Source organism: Miniopterus schreibersii (genome assembly GCF_964146895.1).
Source record: "Miniopterus schreibersii genome assembly, chromosome: 2".
Lineage (NCBI taxonomy): Eukaryota > Metazoa > Chordata > Mammalia > Chiroptera > Miniopteridae > Miniopterus > Miniopterus schreibersii.
The window spans coordinates 118,779,712-118,804,975 of record NC_138102.1 but is presented as its reverse complement, the minus strand read 5'-3'; the positions used below and the strand labels follow the sequence as shown (position 1 = coordinate 118,804,975).

The window sequence follows — 25,264 nt, the reverse complement described above, 5'->3', positions numbered from 1 at the left end:
TTCCTTTCTTAAAAATCTGCATTTTCATCTGTCTCTAAGATTTAGGAAAAATATAATATTCATATACATATACATTTTTAAATGTGCTGCTACTCAGCCTATTCTTTAGCAAAATTAATACTGTACAAAAATTTATTGGCCACAAGATAGCTGAGAGAACCATTTTGTGTATACATTTGCTACTAGAAGATAAGAAAAAAGAAGTTTAAAAATTCTTTACTTAGACTTTCTTTGGAAACATTATATGTTAGTTTGATAACTTTCAAATATCTTTTTTCTCATTTTCATAATTGTAAAATGATTTACTGGCTTAAAATGAACTTTCATCAATAAGTAAAGAATAGCATTTCTATTTGGGAAACAAGGTGTTTAAATCAACTGGGGTACTAGCTTTGAGAATTTTTATACAAAGAACAAATTTTGAGAAGTTGAATTTTGGTAAATACTATTCTATGTCTGAAATGTATGAACCCTGTCTTGCATGTCAATTCATTTACTAAATATAATTAAGGGATTACATTACAAAAAATAATAATTTCCTCAAGTGAAATAGCAGCAATAATAGTACTTATCAAAGGGTTGTTAAGGATATTAAATGAGGTAAGGTTTTAGCAGGATGCTGGATAATATTAATGTTACTATTTTTATTATCACCATCATATTATTATTATTCAACCATTCATAGGGTTGAGTGGAGTCAGGATTCATTGGGGATTAAATAATATTTATAAATCTCTTAGCACAGTGCCACATTATTACAATAATAACAATAAAAATTTTAATTTATTTTTGACATATATATAACATCACATTAATAGTATCTCAATATCTACTGGTTTCTCTAACATATATCTCTCTTATGATCTCAAATTAATGATTTGCTATTAATTGACCTCAAAATACTAACCTATACTTCAGGTGGAAATATCTGGTAATTATGAGAGGAAAGATAATGTGTTTAAATTTTAGCAAAGTAGTTCTAAAAGTCCAACATATCTGAGCATTTAGCTTATATGGGTATAAAAATACATTTAAAAAATCTTCATTTGAAAATGGACTTCAAGAGAAATTACATTTTTACTTTTTTAAAAAAAATCTTTATGGATTTCAGAGAGAGGAGGGAAAGGGAGAAAGAGAGATAGAAACATCAATGATGAGAGTCATTGATCAACTGCCTCCTGCATGCCCCCTATTGGGGATCGAGCCCACAACTTGGGCATGTGCCCTGACCAGGAATCGAACCAAGATCTCCTGAATCCTAGGTCAATGCTCAACCACTGGGCCACGCCCAGCCAGGCCATTTTTACTTTTTAAGTGGTGTTAATATTAGCCTATTTAAAGAAGTCCATGCAATTAAATTTGAATTATGATAAAGTTTGATTCATATCATATGATTTAAGTATTTTTAAGTAACAAAGTATTAAAATTTTTCAGGGGTAAATAAATAAGAATGGATAATTTAAATACTGGTAGATTTTATTTATAAAACATCTAAAACTCTTGTCATTTGAGAAATTTTTATGGTCCCTTAACATGTATAATTGTCATTATTAATTGGCATTAATAATTTCCTTTTTAAAATGACACTCATATCTCCAGGTATTCATCTAACATTCCATAATTGAAATTTTGGAGTCAGTGGAAACAGAATAAGGAATGCAAAAAACATTTAAAACCATATTAAATGCTTACATGAAAATTAATCACATTTCTACTGCTTATAAGCTGTGTGACTTTGCAAAATGACTTACTGTCTCTGTGCCTGTTTTCCTATTGGTAAAATGAGCCTGTGACAGTATAGCCTGTGACAAATATAACCCTTTATCATTTCAATTTGGCAATGTAAAAAATGTTAATAAATATTACTGATACAGGACATAATGTAATTAATATCTAAAATATTACAGGCAAATAATTCCAGTGACAGGTAATTGCAAGTACTTCCTATTGAAAACCTATGTGCTTTTTTTATGCCTTTATTATTTTTTGCTTTTAATTTTTTTTTTACAACATGAATTTTGTCAACAAATCAACCAAATATGTTCAAGGTTAATTTACTGTGAAACTTTGGTTAACTGGCCATATTTCATTGCAACAAGATGATTAAATGTGTAATAACTGAAAGAAAATGAGTTACATAATAGTAAAATAATAACTAACACACATGAGTGCTTACTATGTGTCAGTTACCATTCTAAGTGTTTTGCATGAAAAAAACTTATTTTACTTAAATTACCCTATGATGTACGTATTATTTCAGATCTACAATCTTTTGCCTACAATTTGTAAAGCAAATGTCTCTGAAAACTTTGTGTGTGTTTTTTCTCACACAGGCAGACATCTGACCTGAACTGAGATGAGGCTATTTATATTCTTGAATTATCCTTTAGTTTGAATATTTAATTTTGCTGCAGCAATTTTAATATTTTAATATGCTTCTTGAGACTCTGCTGTGACTGTTATATAAATATATAATGTTTACACTAAATTGCCTACTTAAAATTCAAAACATTCTGAGTTTGAAATACCCTTGAACCCAAAGGCTTTGGGAAATAAGTTGTAAACCTATATTATTATGCTCATTTTACTGGTAGGAAAACTGGGGCACAAAGACAGTAAGTCATTTTGCAAAGTCACACAGATTATAAGTAGTAGAAATGTGATTAATTTCCATGTAAACATTTAATATGGTTTTACATGTTTTTCCCATTCCTTCTTCTTCTTCCACTGACTCCAAAATCTCAAATACAGAATGTTAGATGGCTATCTGGAGATATGAGTCTCATTTTAAAAAAAAATTAGAGAAGTTTACTGTTCCCAATATTTCTAGCTAAAAACTCATTTGTATTTTAGGGTGATCATATTGGCCGACCCAGATGAGTCTGTTGAGACTGGAGCATTAATTTATTTGAATGTATATATGTCATGGTTACTCCAAAAGACTGCCAAGTGCTGTGCCAGCGTGTACTGTCCAAAATGTAAATTACTATATAATAATCAGTCTGAAATCTGAAATTACAGAGCAAGAAAAGTTTTCAAAGGGCTTAAATATGTCTGTCTTGATTGAAATTTCACAGATGGGATTTCTAGAGTTATCCATATAGCAACTTGGGGTGAATGTTAGGAAACTGAGTTTGTGTTTCTAGCTCAGAAACCAAAATGTGTGACCTTGAATAAGTAATTAAGCAGTATTTTATTTCATATGTTCTTTTTTCTAAATTATATTTACAATTCTGATTTCATGAAACCTGTATGAAATAAATGTACATGAGTACAGTTAATTGAGCCTTTTTTAGGAAGGCCTAAAAGTAGTATTTACTACTATTTCAATGTCTGATCCAGAAACAGCCTGTCCCCCTTTCACAGAATCAGAAGCCAAACTCGAAGATGTAATCTGCAGTGTGTGTCCCAAGACAGAACATTTAAGCTAGTTTTCAAGTTCTTTAACAAGGTCTTTCAAACTGACAAAACAATAATAATTTTGTAATCATTACTCTAAACATAGATTCCATCCTTAGTCAAATTGTAAATGTGTGCATTAATAATTCAAGCATATTTGTACCCATTACACTCTACATTAATTATTAATGTTTCCCAATTTCAGTAATTACTGGGACAGCAGAATACTGCAAACTGGATGAAAGAAGGTGAAGGGATTAACCAAAAAACATTTATGCATAACCCAGACACAGATAATACTAAGGTGATGGCCAGAGGGAAGTGGGGTGGGGCTGGGTGGAGGAGGGCAAATGTGGGGGGGGGGCAATGCACATCTGTAATTGTGTCAACAATAAAAGTAAAGAAAAACTGCCAGGGTCCAGCCCCAGCGGTCCAGGGGTCCCCAAAGGTGTGGACAGTGTCCGCGAAGAATGACAAAAGGATATGGAGACAGCGTTCAGAGCATCAGGACAATCAGCTTCATCTTTATTGCCTCCTTACAACTGCATTTATACTATTTGATTTTGTTGCTGGTTAAACAACATGACGTCAGGCTATGTTCCGGCTTCTGTTTTGGCCTCTCACAGTTAATGAATATACCTCCTTATCTGACCTTGCTAGAGAATTTACATCTGTTTAGGTATGCTAATTTTTGTCTTACCTACTGTTTACGTTTCTATAGGCTATTCTACATGTTAATCTCTAGTTTGTTATTTATATTCTGAAGTTGCTATTTTATTGCTCTACCACGTAGCTCAAAGGAGAATAACTCAGCCAGCTTTGGCTCTGCAGCTTGCCCGTGATTGTTTTTAGCTGTGGTGACCGCCTGTCTGGCACCAGCCTCAGTCTCCCCGCTACATTCCCCGCAGCACTCCGTCCTCATTGTAATATTCTGTGTAGGATTATTCTGTGTGTGATTATTCTGTGTGTGATTATTCTGTGTAGGATTATCCTGTGTGTGATTATTCTGTGTAGGATTATTCTGTGTAGGATTATTCTGTGTAGGATTATTCTGTGTGCGATTATTCTGTGTAGGATTATTCTGTGTGTGATTATTCTGTGTAGGATTATTCTGTGTAGGATTATTCTGTGTAGGATTATTCTGTGTGTGATTATTCTGTGTGTGATTATTCTGTGTAGGATTATTCTGTGTAGGATTATTCTGTGTAGGATTATTCTGTGTGTGATTATTCTGTGTGCGATTATTCTGTGTATGATTATTCTGTGTAGGATTATTCTGTGTAGGATTGTTCTGTGTAGGATTATTCTGTGTAGGATTATTCTGTGTAGGATTGTTCTGTGTATGATTATTCTGTGTAGGATTATTCTGTGTAGGATTGTTCTGTGTAGGATTATTCTGTGTAGGATTATTCTGTGTGTGATTATTCTGTGTAGGATTATTCTGTGTGTGATTATTCTGTGTAGGATTATTCTGTGTAGGATTGTTCTGTGTAGGATTGTTCTGTGTATGATTATTCTGTGTATGATTATTCTGTGTAGGATTATTCTGTGTAGGATTATTCTGTGTAGGATTATTCTGTGTATGATTATTCTGTGTATGATTATTCTGTGTAGGATAAGGGTCCAGGTGTAGATTGAAATAATCTCTTTCCTAGCCTGCTCTTTCCTTGTGGGGGTTCCCAGAGTTCTCCATTAGTATAAACATCCCCCAGTAATCCATTCCTTGTGGGAGCTCCCTGGTGGGCTCCCTGTGGACGGCCCTGCGCCCCGAGTCAGCAGGGCCCGGACCCAGGCCTTTCCCCGGTGGGGAGCTTCCTGCGGTGATGGGCCTGACAAGTCCTAAGCTTTCTGCTGACAGGCTGAGTCCTCATGAGCGGCACATGATTTTCCCCTACTCCCTGGGGCTTTTACTGAATCATTGTCTTTTCCAGTCCCATCCGACTCCCCTGCTGGGGAAGGGTTTCCAGCTAGGGCGATGCCCTTTTCTGGTGCAGTGACTCGGGTGAGGACACAGAGCGTCAGGAAGGGGAACAAGCATGGGGAGAGGGACGTGCCATCCGCCAGGTCCCATGGAGCACTGGCCGCGCAGATGCCTCCTTGAAGGACCGTGTCAAGCAGCAAGGACGGAACGGCTTCCGGCAAAAAACAACAAACAAATTTTTGAACTAGTTCAATTAAGAGCAAAGAAAAATTCTTTCACACTAGATCAGTGGCTTCTGATTTCTGGAACAGTACATAGTCCACAATTGCTAAAACCTCTAGGTACACCAAAAAGTTGTCATGACTCATGTGGATGGCTCATTTATTGGGCCACTAATGTGAAAACATTTCTACCAAATCAAAGAATGTAGATAAGGCTTAGTTCTGATGATACAGTACATACCCTATAAAGAAAATATAAATTCCAGAATTATAAATTTTGGTAATTCATATTGCAGAATACATCTCAAAAAAAATTTAAAGGGCTAGGAATGAATTGCTGTGTACTGTAAGTCCTGTTCTCTGTTTTTTTATTAACTTGTTAATTGAAGTCCTCCAAAAATAAAGTTGCTTAGAAATGGGGGTAAGAATGTAATAAACGATTTTATCTGTAGTTTGTCATTTTTTTACTAAAGGAAACAGCTTTCATGAATGTTTACAATTGAAGATGATACATTGATATTACATCAAATTATACATTGGTTAGAACAAAAGAAATCCGAACCACTGTTCTCAATATGCAAGAACAAAATGCAAGTCATGTAAATGCTACTGCTAATGTTTTAAATGAATTCAGATTTTAATCTACATTTAAAAGCACAGAAAAGAAACTTTCCAAATCTACTGCCATGGTAATAAATTCAAGCAGAATTTCCGAAAGACGTCTTCCTAAGGATGGCGGTGGGGACTGGATCATCCTGCAGGTCCCCTTTACTCTCTTCACTGCTATGAACAGATCATTTGAGGGCTGCTCAGGTGTAAATCCAAGACACATTGTTCAACCCAAGCCAGCTCCTTCTATTAGTCTCCCTAGTTGCGTTGTATTAATATCATACATAATAATATATAATTAAATAATGTATCGTAATAAAAGTATTCATATATACAATAACAGACCAAATAGAGGAAGCTCTCATAAAAGACGTTTGGCAGGGAGTAGGTTTTCTATAACCACAAAATTGTGAACCATCTCTGTTCCATAATAGGAAAGCAAGGTCTCTCAGTGATGTCCATTAGATAACTCTATCTGGCTTAAGTTAGCACCGGGCTGGTCAGAGTGTCTGTATCATGCTCATGTTAGGATTATACCATCTAAGCACCTCTGCTTTGTGTGTGATTTCACCTATTTGGGATTGTGGCATTTGGCTGCTTCTGCTTTGAAGGTGGTGTGCCTGAGAAGTCAATTAGTCCCGTCTTGTGGGTATGCCTCTATCCAAAAGGAGAAGGTTGACCCTAAGGAATTTGGTTTCCATTGGCATAGAACTGTCATTTGAGTGTCATTGTAAATCAGAGGTTCAGTGGTAGAGTTAGCTCACTGAGAGAACAATTTTCTTAAACCTATACAACTGTACTGAATTAATATAAACAACTACAAGTAGAAATTGAAGCAACCAATCCTTCCAGCCAGTGATGAACTTTTTTGATGGTTGGAATATTGCTTTGTCATCTGTAACAGATCTTGTACAATCTGCAAGGTTGACATAAGGAGGGTTAAATTACTAAGCTTAATCAGTTAGCAGGTAACGTCCAATAAGCTCATGCCCCACAAACCCAATATAGAAAGGAGTTACTGAAAAAGCAACCCTTAAGAAACTTCACTGATAACTCGTGTTATTTCCCCTACCATTTTTATATATTTTTTTTATCTCTAGAACACTATTGAGAGTGACATGAGTTTGTGATGACCATTCTCTACAGTTATTTTCAGCCCCTGAAGTTGAGTTATAACAAAGGTTGTCCCCATGACCTGTGTGATTGTTGATCAGGTAAACTGGGCCTCTACAGAGAATCACAGGAAGCGTTTTACAAACCTCATGTGGATTATTGTCATTGAGGACCAGAGAAGCACAGATCCCTGTGCATAATAGCAAGAGTTATAAGGAATTGATAACATGGAGATATTCTCTGTATAAAAAGAGAAGTTTCCATATACCCAAACATTTTTTCATTTAATGCTATTGCAAATTCACAGGCTAACTGTAACTAGGTATTTCAAATATACCATGAACTGAGCATAATTAAACTAAAGTATGGATGCCACCAGTAAACAACAATCTCATGATAAATGGGTTAAAGTGCCAAAGAATACTAGAACAATAATTACAAAAAATATTTTTTAAAGAAATTCTGCTTTATCTTATTTTATTAATCTTATGTAAGGGCTGTATACCTACTGTAATTTCTTTGGTTCAGAGTTCTTGGGCAGAGTGACTCTTCTTGAAATTGTCTGCTTCTGGAGACATTTTTGAGTAGGCCTCAGTTTAAAATCTTGTGTGAGAGGAAATCCTCTGATTTGTGTTGGTAGTTAGTTTGCACTGTGACACATAGCCCACAGACGAAATAGAAACAGTGCCCTAGTAATGTTGTGAAGTAATTCCACATGGATGTGTTATGGGTTGAATTGTATCCCCTAAAAAGTGTACATTGGAGTGCTAATCCCAGGACCTCAGAATGTGACCTTATTTGGAGATAAGGTCTTTACAGCAGTAATCAAGGTAAAATGAAGTGAATAGGGTGATTGCTAATTCAGTATAACTGGTAGTCTTATAAAAAGGGAAATTTGGACACAGAGACACCCACACAGGGAGATCACCATATAAAGACTGGAGTTAAGCTACCACAAACCAAGAACTACCAGAGCTAGAAGAGAGACCTGGAACAGATCTTTCCCTTGTGCTTTCGCAGGAAGCATGGCTCGTCCTTGATTTTAGATTTCTGGCCTCCACCCCATGACAACCAATTCTGTCTTTCAGAAGGTTGATCAGATTGCTCTGAGTCAATGATAGCCAGCTTAAGTTGATGCAGTTATCCATCTGAAGGTCTGGTGGGGAGATGCCAACATAGAAGCATCTCCTAAAATTGGGATAGTGAAAGCTGCTCATTTAGCACATAGTGTGCAAGGGCATTGCTGTTGGCCTCTGGTCTGCCTGTGTGCTCCTATCTTAATAACCGTGGTTCCATTGTGAGTTTTAAATAGTTTCCACTATGTCACTGATCTCTTTCCCACTATTAATCAAAATATCTGGTCACAAATCCTTTAGGTTTCATAACATCTCGAAATCATGAACAGTTCTGAAAGCGTACCTATCATCTTTTTATCTTTTGTCATTTTGCCATAGGACAAGCTTCAGTCAGAGCTATTTATTCTGCTACCCGGGAAGATCACATATGGTATAATGGAACTGCTTTAATGGCTGAATTTTCAGTGTACACAACAAAAAAGAATGCCTTTGTAATTCTAAAAATAAACTCCATCTATAAATCATATTAAATAAAAACTGACTAAAAGGATATCTGTTAAGATCAGACCTGGGTGTACTTTCCCCAGTTATTGCTATAGTCACATTTCCAATCCATCTTGGAAAGGGTATCAAGTCGAAAGAGTAGGTTTGAACTATGTTAAATAATAGTATATAAAAGATATAATAAATGGATTTCATAAATAGAAAAGTTGCTAATAGAGAAATCTTGAGCATTGTCTAAAAGTATACAAGTATTGCACAGTAGGTACAAATAATAGTGAGAAGCAAACACTTTATTGGCAGAAGCTTCAACCAGTTTGGCAGCCACTGCCACCTCTTGCAAGCATATAAAAGATGCCTCGGTTACCAAACCGGGGGACATACAAATAGAGGCAATCAACAGGCTCCAGTGAGTTGATACTCCTAATGCATCATCTTGTCTGTCCTGAACAAAAGAGAGAAGGGTTGACATAGTTAGGAGTACCCAGAGCAGGAGATTGCTGAAGAAAAGCAGTTAAAGAGGAGAAAGCATCTTTCACTTTTGCATCCCATAGAAGAGGCTCCCTATGTATATATATATATACTACTTTTAAAATGTATATACTATGTTTTTCCCTATACATACATACCTATGATAAAGTTTAATTTGTAAATGCATTGTTGCCTTAATAAACTCATGCGAATGCTAAGCTTTTAAAAAAATTAGGTATTTAATGCTTACAATAACCAGTCAACCCTAAAAATATTTTCACTGTCTTTTAGTTCAGGGCCTTGGTACATGGAATCATCTTTGTTCTGGTGGAGAACAGAAAATACCCATGTGCTGACAGTTCGTGACCCAAGTTATTTGTAGTTTCATAACAAAATAAGAACTTTTCTCTACATGGCTTGTATCCCCTTTCAGCTGATCTTTAAAAGAGATACAATGGCCTTCCCTTTATCTGTATGGATATGTGCCAAGCCTCCAGTGGATGCCTGAAACGGTGTAGTACTGCACTGTGTGTGTGTGTGTTTTCTTATACATACATACCAGTTAAAAAGTTTAATTCATAACTTAGGCACAGTAAGAAAATAATAATAAAATGGAACAATTATAATATATTGTTATAAAAGTGAATGTGGACTCTCAAAATATTTTATTGTACCATATTCACCTTTCTTGTGATGATGTGAGATGACAAAATGCCAAATCTATTCCTGAGTCTGTACAACCACCCCTACTTGCAGTAAATGGCCTGGTGTCACTCGTTTCAGGGGATCCCTTGTTGAAGTCTTCCTATGGGCTCAGTGCTTACTGGTGGAACACGTTGCAGTCCATCAAAGTACATTTTCTGTTCATGTCTTCCACTTGCATACTTAATGCCTTTTCCATATACACTAAGCGCTTATCATGCACTGTGGCTGCAACTTTTGCAGTTTGAGGTGCAGCAGCAAAACTAGGCCAAATTTTCTGTTCCTTCTTCACAAATTCACATATAGAATATTCACTCTTATCGCGGACTTTAGCAACCTCCGCATAATGGTTTTTTTCATTTTCTTATTAAGTTGAAAACGTTTACCTTCCACTTAAGGGACAGTACTTGCAAGGGAACTGCTATAATTTGGGTTGCTCTGATGTGGTGCCTTCTGGAAAACATTTAATTTCATAATTCTGTTACACAGCAAGTCTCAATTAAGTTAGCTGGAGCAAAGGCACACAATTGAAATTGGTAAGAGTAACAAGACTAGTAGGATCACATGTGTCTTGGAGACAACCTCCCCACTTATTTTTTAGTGCTCCAGGGAACAGGTGGAGATAAAGGGGTGATATTTAAGGTGAAAAATGTAGCATCTGCACACACTAGAAACTGGAAGACATGCCCCACAAGTTGATATAATTTGGCTTCATAGGCTCTTTTCTCAGTTTTAGCAGGTAGCCATTTTTTCAGTACCCAATCTCTTTACAGATGTCACATTTCCTAAAAAGTTAAATATATACCTACCATCTGATGTAACCATTCCATTCCTCAGTGTTTACCCAAAAGAATTAAAAGCGTATGCCCGTAAAAAGACCTATACACAAGTGTTCATAGCAGCTTTATTTGTAGGAGCTCCAAACTGGAAACAACCTAAATGTCAATCAACAGGTGAATGGATAAGCAAATGGTGATATATTCACATAATAGAATACTTGGCAATAAAAAGGAGTCAACTATTGGTAAATGCAACAACATGGATGAATCTTAAAATAATTATGCTGACTGAATGAAGCTAGACAAAAAAAGAGTGCATTGTATATTATTTCAATTATATAAAATTTTTGAAAATGTAAACTATCTAGAGTAACAGAAAGCAGATTGGTGGCTGCCTGGGACCAGATGGGGGAGGCCACTAGGAGGATTGATTACAAAGGGCCATGAAGAAACTTTTGGAGATGACAGTGATGGATTTGTGATTGTTGTGATGGTTTCATCATTTTATACATCTGCCAAAACTCATCAATTTATACATTTTAAATATGTTCAATCTATTATACTTCAATAAATCCATTTGTAAAACCCAGAGTCACTAGGCCCACAAGATGTGCATCTCTGATTCAGGGCTCTCTGTGAGTTCCACAGATGTCTCAATCAGGTGTTCTCAGTGGGAACTGTCCAAATACAGAAAGAGAGCTCAATGCTAAAATACCAGCAAAATGTTGATGTCTCAAACTCCTAAGGAAAAAATAAACTCTCTATATTACCTTTCAAGTTAATATTCAAAAGCGAAAAAATCAAAACCCAGAATTAAATTCTCTTGCCCTCATAAGGTAGAACTCCAGTGAAATTAAAGTCCTTCTGAGTTTATTTTGTTCACTCACAACCAGAAATATTCTTAATGGCCTAGATAGATATTTACAGCAGCTGCAGCCTGTGTGACTTTCTTGGGAATAGATGTGACTCATTCAGCTCCTCAAAAGTTAAATTCACTCCACATCGTCTATAGTGTCTCAATTTTTAAAAGCTCCAAAAACAGAAATAGAATACCCAAGATCACCGTAACACTTGCCTAACCTCCACAAAACTTAAAGAGCAGTTACCCTGGACAAAATTATGTTCCCAGAACCCAGCAGTCGTTATTGCCAAAGACAATACATAGCAGAAACTCTATAGTAGAAACTCATGAATCTGTAGGAAAGAGGAGAGCGGGGGATGGCTTTTCCCTCATCAGAATGCAATCAGTATATGCCAGGGTCCATGACCTGCACGCGAGAACTAAATTGGAAGAAATTTCTTATCAAGAAGTTAAATTTCTCACCATGCATTTAACAAGGCACACTATCTTCTCGGAGTATCATCTGAAACACTTATGCTGTCTTGCAAAGTATAGATTTGCAGTGGTGCAGTGCCGGAAGCCATTCGGTCCTTGCTGCTTGACACGGTCCTTCAAGGAGGCATCTGCGCGGCCAGTGCTCCATGGGACCTGGCGGATGGCACGTCCCTCTCCCCATGCTTGTTCCCCTTCCTGACGCTCTGTGTCCTTACCCGAGTCACTGCACCAGAAAAGGGCATCGCCCTAGTTGGAAACTTTTCCCCAGCAGGGGAGTCGGATGGGACTGGAAAAGACAATGATTCAGTAAAAGCCCCAGGGAGTAGGGGAAAATCATGTGCCGCTCATGAGGACTCAGCCTGTCAGCAGAAAGCTTAGGACTTGTCAGGCCCATCACCGCAGGAAGCTCCCCACCGGGGAAAGGCCTGGGTCCGGGCCCTGCTGACTCGGGGCGCAGGGCCGTCCACAGGGAGCCCACCAGGGAGCTCCCACAAGGAATGGATTACTGGGGGATGTTTATACTAATGGAGAACTCTGGGAACCCCCACAAGGAAAGAGCAGGCTAGGAAAGAGATTATTTCAATCTACACCTGGACCCTTATCCTACACAGAATAATCGTACACAGAATAATCATACACAGAATAATCCTACACAGAATAATCATACACAGAATATTACTATGAGGACGGACTGCTGCGGGGAATGTAGCAGAGAATGAGGCTGGTGCCAGACAGGTGGTCACCACAGCTAAAAACAATCACAGGCAAGCCAGGCTCTGTATAACCTTCACATAGAAAAGCTGGCTGACTTATTCTCCTTTTAGCTATATAGTAGAGCAATAAAATAGTAACTTCAGAATATAAATAACAAACCAGAGATTGACCTGTAGAATAGCCTATAGAAATATAAACAGTAGGTAAGATAAAAATTAACATACCTAAGCAGATGTAAATTCTTTAGCGAAGGTCAGATGGGAAGGTATATTCATTAACTGTGAAAGGCCAAAACAGAAACTGGAACAGAGCCTGATGTCATGTTGTTTAACCAGCAACAAAATCAAATAGCATAAATACAGTTGTAAGAAGGCAATAAAGAAGGAAGCTGATTGTCCTGATGCTCTGAACGCTGTCTCCATGTACTTCCTTCATTCTTTGCTGACACCGTCCACACCTTTGGGGACCCCTGGACCGCTGGGGCTGGACCTGGACCCTGGCAGTGTAGTCCCAATCACCACATCCCTAGAATATTCAAAATCTCTTTATAGTCAACATTTGCTGTTTTACGTTGCATTTTAATGACTGGCATGAGCAATTTAAACTTAAACTTCTCTAGAAGTCTGTATTGCACACAAGTCTAGTGCCTTGACATTTAAAGCAGCAAATACTGAATCATTAATGTTTAGCATATCTACAGTATGTTATTTCTAACATTAAATCCTTTCCTCAAATAAAGTTGCTTTCCAGGATCTCTGCAGCCTCTAATGAGACTCCTGCGGCTCATACATGAATTAAAATGAGAGTCAAGGTCAAGCCGGCACTCTGAAGCTGCCTGCACATGCCAATGCCATTGTTAATGCCAGCAAAGCCAGAGTAGCTCACCAAGTCTCATCTTAGCTGGCCCTTTGCAGCCATCCAGGAAGCCAGCATATGTGTGAGCTCCACGGCCACGTTCTGTGACTTTGCTGAAGCCTGTGTCTCCACCCCTCCCACACCCCTACCCTGCTTCTTTGCTGAGGCCTGCACACTTCTGCTTAAGGCCCAGTATTTCACCCTCTCCAGAAATAACCGATTTTCTGTGGATAAAGCTTCCTTACACTTCATGTCAAAATCCCGTGTGCCTTAAGGCTTAAAGCCTCTTGCCAAAACCACAGCAATGAAAAGCCTGCAGTAATAAAAATCAAATTAATGGCCCAGTATAAGCCTCTACAAACTGCCAAGATCAAAACTCCCTGTGTACATATTAAAATCTGAGGCTGAAACAAGCTCTGGCCACCCAATGCTTCACCGCTTGTATATTGTGTTCCCTCAAGTTTCATTTGTTTTACTTCTCAGTGTACTGACTCATACAGCACAAATTGGCAGTTTCGGATGTTTCATTCTATAAAACACAAGGTCTCTGCCCTGCTCTGCCTCCACCTCCATCCCTTCCTACCCATCAATACAGCCTGTTCTTTACAATTTTCAATATAAGATAGTAATCAAGAGTACACGCACTGTGCAGGCAGGCCAGGTCCTCCTCCAAAACTTATCATTTAAATAAGTCACTACCTCCCTGGGCAGAATAAACAAGAGTAAACACCATGTTAGGCTGAGGGTGCCCCACTCCACATGCAAGGAAACATCAGGAATGGAAAGGAGTATGGCTCCCCAATCAGTAATAACATACATGTAACTTGCAGCTGCTCTTCAGACTTCTAAACAAACTTCAGTACACCACAAGCTTCCTTCCCTTTGCATTTCCTCCATGCTGTCATCACCTTTTCTCTTTTCATCCTGAAGGCTTTTCTCACATGCCATCTCATCCATGAAATGTCCCCTGAGGTCTTCAACCAGATGAAACCTCTTCTGAGGCCCTGGTCCAATGGTTTGCAAAATGTGGTCTGAGGACCAGCCACAATAGATTATCTTTATAGTTGTTAAAACATGTATTACTGAGCGCATTGACGCCATCCAAACCTTGGGGTAGGGCCCTCAAATGTGCATTGTGAGCACTCAAGGTGATTCTCTGGTGCACTCCAAGTCCAAACCTTCCGTTTTGTACATGATCATCACATTCCTTTTTGTCCTATGACATTATTGGCACTTATTGCCCTCTAAGATCCTTGGAGAAAGAAATTATTATTTTTTATAACTCAACCTGAACCTTGCATATATAACAACTGCTCAACAACAAAGTTGTTAAAATGAACTAATGTTTACTCTCCAGAGGACTGGATCTCTTGTTTTGTCCCACCCTGATAAAGTGTCTAGAAGTAATTATTATAAAGGCAAAATCATTATAAAGGAATTAATTGAAATATTCTACTCTGCTTCACGATGTAGTCTTCACCAATGTAGCCAAATGTAGGGTTTCTGAGTTGTTTATTTTAAAGCAGGGGTGGGAAAATTTTTTCTGCTAAGGGCCATTTGTATTTTTATTAACATCATTCATGCATCATACAAAATTATCAACTTAAAAATTAGCCATGAAAAAAGTTCCTAGATTTATTGAATTTCAAGTCCCACCTGTGGTTGCCTTGGCAGGGCTAGACCAAATGATTTTGGACTGAGGGCCGGATGTTCCCCATCCACCCATTTTAAAGCAACATTATGTATTGCAAATTTCTAAGCATTGTTTTTCACTGCAATAAAGCGTTGCCTTTTCTTTAAAGTTGCCTCCTAGCATCTCCTATTACATTTTTTTTTAAGTGCAGAGTGATCAGCAGAATACAAGGACTCCCCAAATTTTAATCCAATTTCAAGCTGTATCTCTTATTTTTAAAACTTTATTATGCAGTGTTTTACAAAGGTCACTTGTTTAAAATGATGATAGTCACGCATCTCATTTTGCAGAGATTGCAAGGAGGGTAGGAGGAGCAGTATTTCAGCACTTTATCTCAGCTCACAAGTGTACCAAGAGAGAAAACACCAGTGATGTTCCTGTGACAATGTTCTTACACAATAGCAGGATCTGGAAAGCTTAATTCTTGCTGACACTGTTGGGTTTCCAAGATCTTACACTAACGAGCTTGTAAATCCACTTTTGGAATGTTTATAAATTATGAAGACTCCATAGTTAACTGGTGGGGTAGAAAGTAGTTTGAGCACCCAGATACCATGCTCTCAGGTTCCTGGAAAGTCCATTCCCCTGTAACATGTGCTTAATTTAAAATAGATTAATTTAAAAGGACAGTCTTTACCTCAATTATTAAAATGCATTTTTAAACTGTTAATTACTACATTGAAATATTTCACTGAAATGCTCCTTTAAAAGCTAGGCTCCCTTATTTTCAAAATATTTTTTTCATCTGAATTTTACATGGTACTAAGTATTGAATGCTTGAACCTATCACCCAAATAGAAGGCTCTTCAAGTTATTCAGGCCACTATTCCTTCAGAGGCAAATAAATAAGAAACAAATCATATGATGCAGAGCATATACAGAAAATTTTCCTTTATATGAACAAAAATATTTGGACATTTTGTATTTGTATAGCTTAGCAATCCAGTTTATGTGGACAAATTTAGTGAATTGTTAGGAAGTACATTATATATACAAAAGAACTCAACAGACAGAAGATATTTTAATTCTTGATTGAGAACAAAATGTCTGACTTAATTGTTTTCTTGTATTTTTTTAAGAAGATACTCCATCTGTAAATTTAAGTTTGGCTGGCCCTTTTTAGTCTTTTTGCTCAGTATTTTAAACACTTCCATTTTCTTCTTTTTGTAGAGCCTTTGAGCTTCTTCTCTCTCTTGCTTTCTCCTCTCAAATTCCTGAAATTAACATATGTAGTTTTCATTAGTAACCAATAGTATAGTCCAGAAATTGTGTTCAAATAGCTATCGCCACACTAATGCTTTAGGTTTGCCTCTTTTATTTTGAAATGTTAAGTGTTACCCATTACTAAAGTATGTACTTTGCCTTTGCACTGTAACATATACTATAACATAAAGTTATTAAACAACTTAATTATTTGTATGCAAATAAAATCAGAGCACAGAAGAGAGAAGGCATATTTATGAAATACCTTCATCATTTAACTAGACCTCCTGAAAAGTTAAAAGGCACTTTACAGTTTATCTAGTCCATATAACACTAAAATCTTCATTTCCAGAATATCTGGCATTCTTTTTAATTTGCCATCTGACAGATTTAATTCAAGAAAAAATTTTGGCTACACACCATATATGTACAAAACATTGTGCTAGGCATTGTGATTTTTAACAATTTAAGAATTATCATGCTCATTTCATTTGCTAAGAGAAAGGCTCAAGTTCATTTGAGTCTAAGGAAAAAGAATTCAGTTATATAGTGTATAGATCCGAGAAGCACTACTTGAAATGCACTATAATATTTTTATTAAATCAAGTATAAAAGTTAAACAAAAGTTCTCAAATAATGTAATATGTGCACTGTTTTTCAATTTCCCCTGTAACATATATAGCCTCAAAATGACACAGCCTTAAATTTGTATGGTGACTTATAATTAACCAAGTACTTTCACATACATCATAGTACATTTCACTCTTTAAAACTTTTATGCTAGGTTTTTATCTTCATCTTATATACAAGGAGCTGATGCTCAGTAACATGGAAAGTGACTTACCCAAGATCCCAAATAACTGGTACAGCCAAGTTTTACATCCAGATCTTGTGAATTCAAAGTCTGAGCAATTCTCCATTATGCTATGCCATTATCACTTAAACTTATGCTCTCGTGTGGTATGGTACCTTATTTATTTTAAAAAGCACATAAAGATCTGGAACTTATTTGTGAATTTAGGTACATGGATTCTAGCTTCACTAAATAAAGAAATAAAAGGTAAGTAGTCTCCCTGTCAATTATAGGCTCTTATCTAATTAATGTTCTTAATTTTGATTTCTCATAGGTAATGATGCTGAGTATTAACATCTGAAATCTAAGAGACTTGTCAATTTTCATAATTACAAAGTCTAGCATTTATCTATGTAAAGGAAATTTAGGACATTAAATGTTTTGCAGTATAATGGTGTCCACCCTGTACTTCGCCTGGTATACTATTTTCAAAGGTGGCAGATATCAAATGCTTGGTTAGAAAAAAGCAAAAAGTAACAAGCTATGAAACAAAGGTCTACAATTTTCATGGAGAAATGTTTCTGCTTCATCCTAGTCGGCCGCCGGTTTAAGAATAATCATAACAATTTTAGATGTGAAACTTCCAGAGTCCCAGATTTCTTTTTTTTTAAAATATATCTTTATTGATTTCACAGAGAGGAAAGGAGAGGAAGAGAGAGAGAGATAGAAACATCAATGATGAGAGAGTCATTGATCAGCTGCCTGCTGCACACCCCTGGGATCGAGCCTCCAACCTAGGTATGTGCTTTGACCGGGAATCAAAACCCGATCGCCTGGATCCTAGGTCAATGCTCAACCGCTGAGCCACGCCCGACTGGGCTAGAGAGTCCCAGATTTCTTAATTACACAAATTCTAAAGCTAAAATACAGAAAAAGTGATATGTCAGTGCCACATTTGGGATACAGTTGATTGATGCACTATCCTTTTTAAAGTGATAGATTAATAAAGCTTCTAAACAAAAACTTAATGACAGATTAAACAAAATGACAATTTTGTTGAAGCTTTAGATAATTTAGTTTTCCTCACTTGAAAAAAATCTATTCTAATTTTGGGTTTATGAATGATTATAGAGAGTGGTAACTTTTTGCTAAGTTAATCTAGTAGGGCTTTTATATTTAATTTGTATTTATTTATTTTTGAGAGACGAGGGAGGAAGAGAGGGAGGGAGGGAGAGGGAGAAAGACAGAGAGAGAAATATCTATTTGTTGTTCCACTTATTTATGGATTCATTGGTTGGTTGTTGTATGTGCCCTGACCGGGGATCAAACCTGCAACCTTAGAGCATCAGGACGAAGCTCCAACCAACTGAGCTACCCAGCCAGGGCTCTAGTAGGGTTTTTAATTGAAAAGACCAAGTCTCCATAGTAAAAAAATATTTTATTCACCTCCCCTTTGGCTTTTAGTTGCTTCAGTGTAAAATTATGAAAGTCATCTATATTTTTCTTAGGTCAGTGGTTCTCAAATTTTATTATACATAAGAATCTTACGAGGTACTTGTTAAAAGTGCAAGTTCCTGGACCAAACTCTCAGTAAACATTATCCCAGAAGTTCATATCATTAACCTATGAGCATATCTTCAAAATCATATTCTTGACCACCCCTCAAGGATAATAGAAGCAATCAAGGAATTTAAATATGTTGAAATTCTCCAACTCCGATCATACCATTCATTTATTCAACAAATATTTACAGAGGGCATACTATGTGCCCCACACTAAGAAGCACAGCTTATATATACGTTTAACATAAATAGGGAAAATGGATCTAGATATTTTTAAAGATCTTACTTGTTTCTTAGCAGCGCGCTTAGCTTGTATCTGTTCATATTCTTCTTGTGCTTTTTGATTTGATGTTTTCTTTTTATTTTTCTTTGGAACATTAATGAAGCTTTAAAAGGTAAAGAAAAATAAGTCACAAAGATTAAAGACAATATCACCAAAATTATGACAACTATGTGAAATATAGTACTTGTTTAGTAAAATCTCACTAATGCAAATTAATAAAAGGGGAAGAGAAAAGGGAAAAGAGGACACAAATCTTATTAATAAAATATACAAATAACATTATTAAAAATAAAGTTACAGCTTTCAAGCTAGATTACAAGGGGGTAAGTGGAGACTCTTGGAGAAATATTTCAACCAGGGAATATACAGAAAGATTTGAAAGATCCTAGAATGTTAAAAATTTTAAAAAGAAAAAACAGGAAACCAGCAAATGAATGACAGGAATGACAGATTGAAGAAGGCATTAAATTGAAGGACATAATGGAAGTTGTGTGTATATATGAACTTTAATCCTAAAATTCTTTGACCACTTAGTCTCTATTCCCCATCACCTACTGTCATAAATGACCGAATCTCCGCTTAGAACTATTCCATCTCGAAGTACCTCTCGCCTCTCTGAAGGTGTCCCACCCTGTTGCAGTTACTTCAGTCACTTAGGCCCACACTCCATCTGTTTCCTTAGGCTATCCAATTCATTAATCAGCTTCCTTTTTCCCCATCTCTCAACTTTTCACTATACCAACTCCATAAACACAGTATAAAATATTTCAGTAACGACCTTAAAGTAAGCAAATGCATAATTACCCATCGAGAAACTCTAGACCCTCTTCTACTCATTCCCCACCTTTCATAGTCAAGCATCTAGAAAGAACAGTGAACAGTCTAAGACAGCCACTTCGCATTCACTTAACCCTGCAATCTGATTTCTGCTCTAACACTGTGATCAAACTAGCCAAGCTAAAACAGTACTGACCTTCTAGCCAAAATGATGATCAAGTCAATGAAACTTTTCAGTTTCATTTCATTGACAATTCACTACTTTTGAAAATTCCATTCCTTAGTTTTGGTGACACTTTTCTCCTGATCTTTTCTAATTGTTCCTTCTCAGTAAGCCATGCTAGAGTCTTTCTCTTTCTAACCCCAGGTTTTTCCCCAAGGTTTCTCTCTTTGGTCTCCATATTCTTCTTGGACAGTCATATCCATGATCCTGGCTTTGGATGCTACATGTAAGGGTAAAAACTTCACCAGGGTTACCTAGTGAAAAATCTTCTCTCCAAGGTCACTAATGATTGCCTCGACCCCAAAACCAAAGACCTGCTCTTGGTCCTGTTTTTCTTGGACCTGTTATTATCTGAGTGGACCAATCCCTACTCTGCACAATTTTCCTACTCTGACATAGCTGTTACTGTATTCCCCCCTTTGTCCAACTAAGGCACTTCTTCAATGACAATTTTTCCCTGCTTTTACTTCAAAATAAGAAATCTTTAAAAATATTATTTTTACTTAATAATCTTGTGTCATAATTAAGCCCTCCTCACTTCAATTATCACTAGAAATAACTCATTCCTAAACTTCTAGTGCTAATTTTTTGCCTGAGCTTTACACCCATTATTCAATAATATGATGGACAAATCTACTGAAAAACTGATTTTTAGTGTCTCTGTCTTTATCCCCAACTACACTTTTCCCTGGAGTTCTAGTTCCTATTACACTTAGCACAAATAGCTCCAATTAAAGGGCAGAATTTTAGTGAAGTAAAAGGTTATGGTCTCAAGTAACACCTGGCTTCTTTGCAAGTTTAGATTTTAGCATAGTTTTTAAACTTGATATGTGCAGAGAAAGCATTATAAGTTAGCACTTATAAAACCAAAGTGTTTTGTAGCTATGCCATTTCTTTTTTAATTGAAACCAAGGCACATCCTCTGGGGGGAAAAAAAAATCTAGATTAATAACAGTAGCAGCGGCAGCAGCAGCAGCAGTAGCTAACACTCACATAGCACTTCCCATGTACCATATACTTTTTAAAGTATCTTATAAGAAATGAATTCATTTAGTCTTCACAGTGTCATGATAGGTTGAGAACACCATAGAGTCTGTGAATAATTCATTCTGGAGAGGTACAACGTGGCAACTCTGAATTAAATACTTATTATTATCATTTCCATTTTAGGGAAGAGGAAATTGGGCACCAACATGTTAAGTCCAGCTCCACAGTCCATCCATGCTGTTAACCACCAAACTATACCTCTCAAAAGTGAGTTTTTTAAAAAGCAGGCATTAACCCCAGTCCATGTAAGTTTAATGTACTTGAGAGGCTGAAATCTAAAACTCAGATAATTTAATTCCCATCCCATTATGTAATCAATTAAGCTAACCCAGCCTAATTTGGTCATTTAAGATAAAAAGAAAGCCTCCATGAAAAAATGTTCACCTAATTATGCTGTGACTTCTAAAATGCCTCAAATAACAATTCCAATTTCTACATAAATTGTCCTAGAATTTCTTTCACAAAACACTACTTAAATTTAAAACAAAGTATTTCAAAAGCAGACAATACATACTTGACCCTTTCTTCTTTACATTGTTCTTCTGGCTGAGGCTGGTCAATGTTGCAATGTTCTTCAGACAAAGCTTGGTCAATGTTACATTGTTCTGTGGGCAAAGCCTGATTAACTTGTTCTTCTGACAAAGGCTGGGGAACTTTTCTAAGTTGCTTCCTGAGTCTTTCCTCTTCAGCTAAATAGAGATGTTTCAGATGATCAGGGTATCGATCTCTAAACTGGGATTCCTGTGAGGTTTGAACCTTCTTTTTCCGCCAAAGCAATTTCTTGTAATTTTGCTGAATCTTCAATTTTCTTCTCAATGCAAAGCCTTGTCCTACATTGAAGAATATAAATCATTAATTACTTTCTCAGAAAATAAGTGGCATGAAAAATGTAGCCGTTAATTTGAAATAAAAGGCTTTTTCCATCATCACATCCAGATGCTAGAATTACTTTGTTTTGCTTTGAAAGGTTACTTCACGATAACAAATTTAAACTAATGGAGTGAACAGTATGCTGGTTGCCAAGGCAAACATTAACACTTCAAATAAGAATCTCAAATAAGGTAAAACGACTAGGTTGTTGCACAACTCCAGTTTATTGCACTCACAAACCAAAACAAACTCCTTAATTCATCTAACAGACCTAATCTAGGTTTCAATAAATGCTTAAGAAAAAAACACACACCTCACAGCTATTATTTTACCTTAGAGACACTACTATACGACTTACTTTTAAAACTCAACACAAAAGAGAGAAGATGGTGTATGACTTTCTCAACAGCTACCTGATTTATTAAGATTTATACCTTCCAAAGGAGATCTGAGTTAACTTACAGACAATACAAAACGACAACACAAACCAAGGCAAAGGAAAGGAAAGTCAATAAGAAAAGACTGGAGGGCTCTGGTTATTTGTAAGCAGCAAGGGTGTGGGGCAGATTTCTGGCCCTATCCTTCCGTCTCCCTTTCCGTAATGCATGCACCAATGCAGATACATAACACACACACACACACACGGACCCGTAGATACTCTCTTAGTTTCGTGGAGAAACGTAAGTTAGAGTTCTTATCAAGAATCGGGGTAAGCCAGGGAAGATGTTTAAAGGCATAGTTATCAACACTGCCTCGTCTTCCCATCCAGAGCTGAGACACCTGCGGCTTTGGCTGGCCCGGGTGACACCCTCTGCCCCACGTAGGGCCCGATCTAGTCCCTAAGTCCTGCTTCCCGCTTCGGTGGGTCGCGTATTCCAGGAATTAACAGGCCTGAGCACTTACAAGGCTGTTTTCTTACATACCCTCGCGAACGCTCCCCACGAAAGCCTGCTGATGGTTAGGGCGCCACGTCCTCTGTTTCACACTCTTATCCTTGAATCCGATCGGAGAAATTCCTCCGTCAGGCGTCCCAAAACTCCCCTTCCGCCACCTTGCTGCCGGCCTCACGGGCGCCATCACACACCAACCGCGTCGCCCGAAAACCACCACGGACGCTGTCAAAATACGTCATCAGACCGAAGCAATCAATCGCCCACCTCCGGTGCGGATCAGAGCTCTACTCATCAGGCCTGTGCTACTTCCCGCGGAGCCCTAGCCTCACGACCACGTTTGCGCCACCTACAGCTCAGGAGGGTGAGCGTCATGGCCGCTTCTCGCCCGCTGCCGGGGGCCCAGGACTTGTCCGCGCTGCGTGCCAAGTTGCAGGGGCTGCTGCGGTTCCTGAGGGACGCTCTGTCCATCTCCAATGCGCATACTGTGGATTTCTACACGGAGAACGTGTGGGGCCACCTGGTGGACTTGCCTCCGGAGACTGTGCTGGAGGTGCTGAAGAGGTCCACGGCCGAGGCGCGCCCCCTGGCGGAAGCCGACGGAGGAGCAGGTGAATGGCCGGTAGGAGGGGCGGACTGGGAGGCGGCGAAAAGGGCCGGTCGCGGGAAGCCGGCCCTCTAGCGGAAACCAAGTGGAATCAGATGGGCCGGCGGAGGGAGGGGAGGGGGCGGACCTGGGCGGGGCGGGCCGGGGGGGGGGCGGAAGGGGCGGACCTGGGCGGGGGGAGGGGGCGGGCCTGGGCGGGGCGGGCCTGGGTCGGGGGGGAAGGGGCGGACCTGGGTGGGGGAAGGGGGAGGGCCTGGGCGGGGGAGGGGGCGGGCCTGGGGGGGAGGGGCGGGCCTGGGCGGGGGGGGTGGGGGGACGGACCTGGGCGGGGGAGGGGGGCGGGCCTGGGGGGAGGGGCGGGGCGGGCCTGGGCAGGGGGGTGGGGGGACGGACCTGGGCGGGGGAGGGGGCGGGCCTGGGGGGAGGGGCGGGGCGGGCCTGGGCAGGGGGGGTGGGGGGACGGACCTGGGCGGGGGAGGGGCGGGCCTGGGGGGAGGGGCGGGGCGGGCCTGGGCGGGGGAGGGGCGGGCCTGGGCGGGGCCCGCGCGCCCTGCCTCTGCGGGCGGCCGAGGGGCGGGCCCGGTTCGTGCAGGGACCTCCCTTTGGTCCCCGGGTGTTTGTGTATTTCCACAATTTAAAGACAACTGGAAACAGGCAGGGGAGCTCATTCATTTAGTAATTCAACACCGACTTGGAGGAGACAAGGGTGCCAGTTCTCACCAAGCCTGTGGATGCCTTGTGGAAACGCGGCGGAAAGTAAATCAACACTTAGTACGTCAGAATAATTTCAAATGGTGACAACGGCCAAGGAGAAGATGAAAATAGGCAAATGTGACAGCAGCTGTGCGGAGGCTGCTTTCCCCCGCGGCCGGGGCGGCGGAGGCCCTGAGGGGCGGGAGCGCGGTGCGCCCGGCGCCCTGGCCTCGGGAGGACACCGGGTCCTGAGGGTGATGGAATCTCTGGGGCCAGCCAGTCGATACAGTGACGTAACTTACACTTGGCGAGATAACTCTGAAAGTTACTTGAAGAACAGCCCAAGGGGGCAGAAGCTGAGAGGCCAGAGATGACCGTTTCAGCAGTGCAGGGAGATTATAGCCCGGACTAGCAGTGAGGATCTGGACTATTTACTAGTTCATTTGAAAATTGTTTATAAGTTACCTATTATGCGCCATGAATTTTTGGTAGGCTGTGAGGTTTCTGGCTCTCAAGAAACTTAGATTCCACCAAGGCTAGTATATTTTGGATGTAGAATTGTTGTAGGCCTTGGGGACAGCACTGGGTGTCAGCAACTTCGGTGCTTGGGTTCTGGCTAGGAAAGAACTAGGATTATAAAATCGCAGGGGTAGAATAAGTAATTTCTATAAGAAATAAGCTGACAGATGAATTACTGAGGCAAAGGAAGGGCCCTTGGAGCTTGGGAGTGAGGAAGCTAATGGTAATGTGCCTGGGTGGGGGGAGGGCAGTAGGAAGAGCGCAGGGGACCCCCCCCCCAGGGCTTTCAGGGTGGAGATTTTAAGGGAGGTTACAGGGGGAGATGTTCAGCAGCTTTCCAAGTGTGTCCATTCAGGGTCTAGGTCTCCACTGAGGGATTGGTGGGAGCCAGGGCAGGGCTCATTATC

The 25,264-nt window shown here is 39.1% G+C and overlaps 2 protein-coding genes across 3 annotated transcripts in view; one reads left to right on the top strand and one right to left on the bottom strand.

Moving 5' to 3' along the window:
- The window catches only part of CCDC59 (coiled-coil domain containing 59), a gene marked incomplete at both ends in the record, with an annotated part of 42,760 nt that extends 19,847 nt beyond the window's left edge, over nt 1-22,913 (bottom strand). The window contains 4 exon segments of the mRNA XM_081127761.1: nt 9,090-9,285; nt 19,235-19,334; nt 21,793-22,108; nt 22,793-22,913. Of these exon segments, the coding sequence (XP_080983887.1) occupies nt 9,090-9,285; nt 19,235-19,334; nt 21,793-22,108; nt 22,793-22,913 (733 nt within the window).
- Nucleotides 22,914-23,072: 159 nt separating this feature from the next.
- METTL25 (methyltransferase like 25) overlaps nt 23,073-25,264 on the top strand; it is a 92,251-nt gene continuing 90,059 nt past the window's right edge. Inside the window, exon 1 of one of the 2 annotated variants that reach the window (XM_081128394.1) lies at nt 23,073-23,649. In XM_081128394.1, the coding sequence (XP_080984520.1) occupies nt 23,103-23,649 (547 nt within the window). In that variant the 5' untranslated portion in view covers nt 23,073-23,102. Of the gene's footprint in view, nt 23,650-24,226; nt 24,417-25,264 lie in introns of those variants that run through there. The other variant, XM_081128395.1, reaches the window with a different exon arrangement.